The sequence below is a fragment of the Trichinella spiralis genome, assembly GCF_000181795.1.
Source record: "Trichinella spiralis strain ISS 195 chromosome Unknown Scfld9, whole genome shotgun sequence".
In the NCBI taxonomy this organism is placed as follows: Eukaryota; Metazoa; Nematoda; class Enoplea; order Trichinellida; family Trichinellidae; genus Trichinella; species Trichinella spiralis.
The window spans coordinates 6,982,433-6,990,684 of record NW_003526948.1 but is presented as its reverse complement, the minus strand read 5'-3'; the positions used below and the strand labels follow the sequence as shown (position 1 = coordinate 6,990,684).

The following is an 8,252-nucleotide window of genomic DNA, read 5'->3' as shown; positions in this document are numbered from 1 at the left end:
TCATGCGATGCGATGGAAACGCGATATTTTTGACATGCAAATCACAATTCATAAAACTTGAAACATTCCCAGCAAACAGATACTTTGTTCTGACGAGCAGAAAAATTTGTTTACTTGGCATTTACTTGAACAGTATTTAAGTCTCTAACAAATGAAAATTTTCTTTGCCCTGTTCTATTTGGTATTCTCGCTGTGGCAGATGTGTCTGAATTGGACCTTGTAACATACCGTGGAGATGGTTCATCTCTTGTTTATGCAATGTACCGTAAGGGTCCGCACTAAAATAAAAGTGAATTTTGGAGAAGATATTAAATTTAAATCTGAATAATGAAAACCACTATATAGCCGACCCTTCGTCGTTGGACAATCATATTGTAACAGTCTTATCAATTTCAACAACCTGAGTATCAATAATCTACCGTATGAGGATATATATTTTTAGAGAAGGTCGCTGGCGAGATTGCGGAATGTCGTGTTGTCGTGGCGTATTCTTTGCTTTTGTCGGCGCTGTTGCTTGTGCATTTTATTGCTGAGTAAATGAAATTTTTACTCGGTCGAATGTAAGCACTGACAAATCACTGTTCTCCCGGACTGCATTAATTAATGCATGAAAGCATAGCCTACGGAATGGAGCTGGCCGTTGTACAGAAGAAATATTGGTGACTTGAAAAAGAATATGCTTAATGTACAGCATATTATCCTATATATGAAGAATTAATTTGTTTCGGAATATGATAAACAACGCTTCAATGACGTAATATGGACACATTTGGTAGTGATAACCGTCATCCGTCATAAAGATCATCAGAATAACTGCTCAGCATATACAAGCGAGAAATCGGGTAACGAGAAGACGCACAACAGAAATGACGACAATTCCAAAGGTGTATGATGAAGGCAATTTTATAAAGAAGAATTGAAGGCCGTAATATGGATAGGTGTGAACGTGACAACTGTGATGCATCAGATGAATCACATGAATGAATGTCTGCACGGAGAACGCAGCCTGATGATCACAGCAGTTTGAAAGAAGAGAAACTGCTCAGAAATGACGACAGTTCCAACGATGTATGATCATCATATCTCCGCCGGATCCGCGATACAGCCAATTTAACAGCGTATCCGGTGTGTTCCGTGTTATCAGCTATTGGATTACTTTTGTGCAAGTCATAGAAGAATGTATTGTTGTTCCGTGGACGGAACAACAGAGTGATACTTCGAATTTATCCGAAAGATCACGCAAAGAGCTGTGCTGTAGATGAGCACCTGGCATTCCAAGTGGAAAATGAGCAATTTTGAAGAAACGCCACTTCCAATACAACATGTCAACGATAGCGGGGTACAATGATGAAATCTCCACCTCATCCACCGACTCCTCTGCTTCTGTCGAGTTCCCGGGTTTCAGTCGTGTACGGTCTTCAATGTACCGAAACTCTGGCAGAAATTCTTTCAATATACTGAACAGCTTTTTTGATTATAAACATCATGTGATTTAATGTTGTGGTGAATATTTCAGCTGTATGGGTACAATGGAGCTGTTTCAGGAAGCTTCCTTGTACATAATGACAGCTTGATTAAACATAGCCTCCCAAGTTTTGGATTTATATATTTGAGTTATTCGTTTTCTTCATTTCCTGTCGATTCTTCTTTGCTGTTATTGTTCACTGATATATGTTGTTTATTGTTGTTGTTGTTTTTATTGAATAATGAAGAATAGAAATAACGGTTTGTTCATCGTTTTTTGTGTTGTTTTTGGTGAGTTCTTACTGTTGCATTTGCTGTGAGTTATTTGAACGGAATGAAATAAGGAATAATGAAAATTGGTTTTCATTTATAAGCATAGAATTTAATACAAGTACTGGTCAATTTTATTTATGCTATTAATTGAACTTTGTAAATGCTGATAGCTATATATTGAATGCAGTATGTAAATGACAAATTTTCTATTACTGAAGTTAGGAATGTTGTAAAACGAAATATTTCGACCAGGCGTTGCGGAACTTGTTGTGTCGATCATTTAATTTCAGTGGGACTATCTGAGGCAGTTTTTCCTCAACTATGGATCCCCTCGGTAAGCGTTGCGTTTACGTGGAATCGTTGCATTTCATTTGATATGCTATAAGAGTAGGTGGTACGGTAATGGGACTTGGAACCACAGTCGTTGGTGTATTGGATAGAATGAACTGTATTTGTAAATGAAGCATAGACGGCGCGTTATGTCAGACCGTTCTTAGCAGTTTGGATTTCAGTTAAATAGAATGAAGGAATGGACATCTGAAAATGTCTCCCTGGTCCACTAGCAGTGCCTCCACTGATCCCTGGGGTTCCGTGCACTTAACTGTATGAACCATTGATCTTTGGGGTCGATAAAGATTTAGGGGTCGATTTTGGGTTGATAATCTCTGGGATCAAATATGAACTTTGAAATCCCATTTGAGGGATTTGTTTCGTGGAGAATTATTTTCCAACTATAATTTATAATTTTCTGAATTATCAAGGGACAGCGTAAAAACGTGAGAAAGCAGAGGAACAGATTGAACGTGGAAGTGCGTGATTTTCGCCTAAAACTTATCAATCTCGAACTAAGTATCAACAATGCCTTTGCTGCTACTCTTGAGACTGATTCTTCTCATTAACGACGCCAAGTAGTTAAATAGAAAATTATCATCTCTTTTTTAGCTTCATCGTGAAGCTATTAACATTATTATTCTCATGAATACAACTATTATAGGAACAGATATGCAAATTGAAAATGGATGATTAAACGTGAAGGTGAATTGAATTTGGTGGAGAATCAGTAAAGGTGATAAGGTTAAAGGATACCTTATAATAAGGAAATTTATTATTAATAATATTCATTTTACGAATTTGGGAGTTGATGAAGTATCAAGGAATCCATACGGGGTCTATGGTATAAAAAAATTTGCCTATCCCTGATTTAGACGAATCAAGCGTATAGAATTGCAGCTTATCACAATGGAAAACTTTTAACTAATAGACAATTAATCGGAAAACCAACGAAATAAACGTCCAATGAGATAGAGTTGTGAACTCCGGTAAAACTGTGTTCTTCGCGGGCTGTCGCATTGAACATGATCATTAATTTCAATTTTTTGCTTGCAGTGTATGCCGAGCTACATTTTTCAAGTTTAATCACTGCAATGCTTCAAACTTCATTGATTTAAAAAGAGTTTTTCATACAGCTAATCGTAATATTTTCTGTGTGAGTTTGTTTTCTTTTAAAAACTTCCATTAGTTAAATAATTCCTAAGCATCATTACTTGCAATGTAATTTTGCACATTGTCATTGTTGAAAACAGTTGCTTCTTGTAAATTTCCATTTTTTTTACTTTATCTTCGTCGAATATTTTATTTTAATGTCAAAATAATATGTGCATTTGTTGAACGCTTTTGATAACAAATGCAATAGTTTTTATTGCTAAGCTTCATGCACCAATATGAAAATATACAATATCATTAATGTTGATTTTGCTTCATTTTGCAATACTGTTGCAGTGAGATTTGTAAGGAAATTTTCTTAGATTGTTATTTTTCTCAGATTTCGTGTTCGATGTCTGATAGATAGTCCATCGTTTAAATGGAGACAAATTCAATCTATCTTTTAGTCATATGCGGCAACGATATGCGATTTACTGCAAAGCTTCAAGTAAGAAAATTTGCCTTTGTGTTAGCGTGCTTATTTTGAAAATTTTTTTTAATTCAATGGCTATTATATTGTGTTATCATTTTCAATTCTGACGATCATATACTGACTGAAAAGTGAAAACTTTTATGATTTACACATCGAACACTTTTCACTCATGCCAGGTACTTGTGTTTTTAAATTTAAATAAATTAGTTTAGTTTAGTTATTAAAGTATAGTTGTTTATATTAAAGAAAACTTTCTTTGTATTTGAAATATCAGCAAAAAGCTTCATGCGCGATGTTGATATGAAAATCTAATTAGAAACGAATCTTCCTTGAAATGCGTTATTTACATTTCATTATGTGCAACTTTTTCAATGAGTAGACAGACAAGTGATGTAATAAGCGTTTAATTATGTAACATTTATTTAACATCGAAGTCATCAATTCATAGTTGATAGTATGTTCGTCATTTATTAATCAAAATTATTTGAATTGTTGAAAATGTGTAATTCGAGTAGTGATAAATGAAATTTGCGTTGAATGAAGTAAATGCGCAAACCGTGAAATGTTCTCTCGAAACTTCAAAACTATAGTAAACAAGCAATTTCTCTTATTTTTCCTGTGTCATAGTTTGAATTTTTAAAAGCAACTGCTTTCAAAATATTCGAGTTGTTTTTTATGTTAGTGAAAGTGTAAAATGCTACACTTGTATTAAAATTACATTTGAAAGGCAATTAGTTTTGAAATATCATCGATTACCGTATTATTAAGTGAAAAAAGGTGATGGAAACTATTTTTATCTTCAATCACTCAACGTGCATCTATTTTTACTGATTATTTTTTTTTTGACTAACAAAAATGCTCAGTTAACTTTCAGTGTACACTTCGAGTGATAATTTAAATTTTATTTCAAGCAGGTTATTTTTAAAGTTGGCACATTTTTCTTTCTACTATTGACAGAATTGTCATTTATTATAATAAATTTCAGTTAAATTATCTTCGACATTTATCTTTTTTTTTGTTCAAATTTTAGTTTTTAAAAATTTGTATTCGTATAGAAGTGCATATTGCAAATTTTTTTAATGTTAGCATAATCATTGCTTTTCATGTGGTTGATTAAAATGAATTGATGATAAACATGAATGCATATATGAATATATGTGTGTAATGAATATTTTATTTTTTATTCTAAATGGAAGGAAGAAAAATCGATGAAGTTTTAGTAATATATTTTTTTGAATTTTTACTTGAAAATATGTTTTGAAATATTATCATCTTGCTCAGGAAATACCAAAATATTTGTAGTCAGCTGTCACGGCTGGAATATGCAATTTATGGGGAAGCGTCGACGTCAGTCCAAACTGGCTGATTATTAGTGTGTAGTTGACGGCTTGCAGAAGCTTGAAAGTTGCGCGGAGCGGAGAAGCTGTCACGTGATGGTAGTGATTGAGATTTCTTTCCATTACTCCTCCTGAATCTTTACAACGTTAGGTGCCGCTTGAATCTTTGCTTCACGCCACCTCTCTGACGACCACTGATCGACCCAGCGATTGTGATGGCACGGCGCGTTGCTTGGGCGTCAGGCGGCTTTTCCAAGTGTAAAATTCAAAACACATACACATACACCTCAAACCCAACGCAGCAAGCTTTCAAATTAAGCTAGCACGCATGCGAGTCGAATTTAACGTCTGCTCTTAGAAGTAGAAGAACAGAAGGCGGATAATATTTTGTACAAATTGTCCACGGACCAATGTCGACCGCAGGGTCGAACGGCCAGACCATGGATTTCAAAAATGCCTCTTGGTCTAGTGTCAGGGAAACATCCTTGACTTCCTCGTTGACAAACCGCTGCTCGTCCACAACGGAAATCAATTCGGACAGTGATGCGACGTTGAACGGCTTCGAAGAAAGTACTTCAATTCCAACTTGTACACTTCCGCGTGTTCTTGACTGCCAATCTTGCCGGTCAGGATTCGATTTCACAGACAAGCAACACCAACATTATCACCACCTTCATCAGCACCACCAGCCCCAGAAAGAGCAGCAACAGCAACAGCAGCAGCAGCGAATAAGCAAAAGTTGCAATTTGACACCGAAACCAAACGGCGGTCTTATTCACAGCATTCGGCGGCTTTTCAAATTGTCCACCAACGCGGACATCAAAACTCATTGGCAATTTCATTCGCTCGGCAAACTTCCATCATCCACACTGCACACTGCTGGTATTTGTTATGCTAATTTTATTCATAAAATTTGTCTCACTTTTCTTTGTTTTACCGTTCAACTTTTGTTCTTTTAGACTGTAACACAAGAAGTAGATTCAAGCAAAAAAATCCAACTGATGGTCATCAAACAATTACTACTTGCAGAATTCCAACGAGTAATTATTCTATTGTTTATATTTTAAAACATTGAAAGCTTTTATTTTGAAAAAAAGAATAATAATAAATTCTGATTTCTTTATTTTGTTCCATTAGAAGAGAAGCCAATTAGCTTGAAAGCAATAAGTTTATCAACGCACAGTGAAGCGACATTTTTGAACCAATCGTCGACCCATGTGGGCGGTGACCAATTTGACAACAATTCTTTGTTCAAAACGGTCGATGATCAACAATCGACAACAGCTTGGAACAATGCCAACCGGCGACGAGCTTCCAACGGATACGGTAGATTGGCATCGAATTTCAAAAGGACAGAAACAGCAATTGACAAATCACAGCTTTGCAATTCTCGATTTCCACTTTGCAGTCGAGCATTGTCCATGAATTATTCCAACCAACAGCACCGTGTCAACAGCAGTAGCAGCAGTCCGTTGAATTTGTCTTTTTCTGCAAACGTCGTTGGACCCGTCTCGAAAAGGGCAACGGCCTGCGACAGTGGTGCTTCTTCGTCGATAATTACAGAAATTATGCAAACCCCAAGCGTTGAAAATTCAATGATGTGCCAGTCGACAATTGGCTATATTTGTCAAAATGTACCGAAGCGGGCGAATTTATGGTGGCGGCGCCATGGTCGATGTGGAGCCAACAGCAAAATCACGTGGGATAACATTTGCATCAAAAGTGAACAGCCATCGCTTGTCTCTAGAATTGCCACTTATTACGAAGCTAGCATTCAAATTGGGGTAAGTCAAATGAACAAAATTATATAATTAAAAATTAATCTTTTTTAGCACTTACATGATTTCATATATCTGTCTTTCTATTTGTTAATGTATTTTAGGCTTCTGAAGATGTGGATGTGACAGTGATGGTAAGTTTATATGAAATGAAGATCTCTTTCTCTACTTTTTTAGTTTTTTTTTTGTATAATTTATTCTACACAATTTATATTATTTGAATAATTTTATTTTTTTTTCTTTGCGTATTTTAGATTGTAGCACTGACACATAAAAATCCAATACCGAAAACCAGAAGACTGCCATTTACGCTGCCATATGTGTTTCAAATTGCGGAAGATATTGAATGTCGACTTTTGTTGAATCTCAATCAAGGGGATCGAAATTATGAAGAAGAAGAAGAAGAAGATAATGATGATGATGAAGAAGTAGATGAAAATGAAGAAAGTGTACAAAACATGAGAATTCCTTGCACTGTATACATTTTGCCCAAATCGTCAGTTTGTTCTCTGAGTGCGGCTGTGAAAAATCAACTGGATACGATTGTGAAGCAAGAAAGCAAAGATTTGACTTTTCTGTGTAAATTTAAAAGGGAAATTTGCTTTCTGATGACTCAGCTGATTACCGTTTTCAAATATTTGCAATCCATCGGTGTTGAATACGCTACAAAAGAAATTGAAGAATTGGTTTTGCTGAAAATTGATTCTGAAGACAAGCCTCGATTAATATTAGAATGGGATTTTGTTTCAATTGAAGAACGATTGTTCAAAGATTGGCAAGTGGAAAAGTGTTCCCTTTGCAAAGTTGCGTCTAGGATTCTTCTTGCAGTCATCAGAACCGTCAGCGGAATGACATGCGAAGATGCGGATGAAAAAAGAAAAAATTTAAATTGCGTCATTGATCATGCAATTTTGAAAGCTGCGCACGTATTGATTGAAGAGAAAGCCGATTCTTTGACTCGAGCTCTTTGTCTCATGCAGTACATTGTTTGGGTGTTGCCTGAAAAATCTCTCAAGCCGCTGCTTTGCGAGGAACAAGCGAATGAATGGATCCAGTCTGAAAGAACGCGACTTCTTTGTCATCTTGTTAAAAAGTTACTTAATCCCCTGTACGAAATCAACGTCTATGATCATTATTGTCTTCTCTTTCTCTTAAACGCCTCTCCAAAATATTTACTTTACGCTGAGAAGCTCATCTGTGAAACAAATTGATATTATCGCTCATTTGTCATTCCAAAATATTATATTTGCGCACGATTTTACATCTTACAATATGTCATGGACAAATATATCGCCGTAAATTATTATGATTTTTTTCTTCATCTTAGGACAGTTGAATGATAATCTTGAATACTGGAAGCTTTGTGCGATGTTCTCCGCAAAATAGGAAGGTCCTTGTTTTGTGTTCATTACTTTTCCTTTTTTTGCATTTCTATAAAAGTCACTCTGAGCAACTTATGTCACCTAAATTTATTCACTTTAAACA

At 35.6% G+C, this 8,252-nt stretch overlaps 2 protein-coding genes across 2 annotated transcripts; one reads left to right on the top strand and one right to left on the bottom strand.

Annotated features, from left to right (window-relative positions):
- Positions 1 to 136: 136 nt before the first annotated feature.
- Positions 137 to 1,775, bottom strand: Tsp_10311 (hypothetical protein). The gene is made up of 4 exons (XM_003372506.1): positions 1,768 to 1,775; positions 1,157 to 1,457; positions 573 to 700; positions 137 to 278 (listed from the first exon to the last, which is right to left on the bottom strand). Exons 1-4 carry the CDS (start codon positions 1,773 to 1,775, stop codon positions 137 to 139), a joined length of 579 nt encoding a protein of 192 aa, XP_003372554.1.
- Positions 1,776 to 5,399: 3,624 nt separating this feature from the next.
- Positions 5,400 to 7,978, top strand: Tsp_10310 (hypothetical protein). Its single transcript, XM_003372505.1, has 5 exons — positions 5,400 to 5,871; positions 5,949 to 6,029; positions 6,127 to 6,773; positions 6,872 to 6,901; positions 7,022 to 7,978. Exons 1-5 carry the CDS (start codon positions 5,400 to 5,402, stop codon positions 7,976 to 7,978), a joined length of 2,187 nt encoding a protein of 728 aa, XP_003372553.1.
- The last annotated feature ends 274 nt before the right edge of the window (positions 7,979 to 8,252 follow it).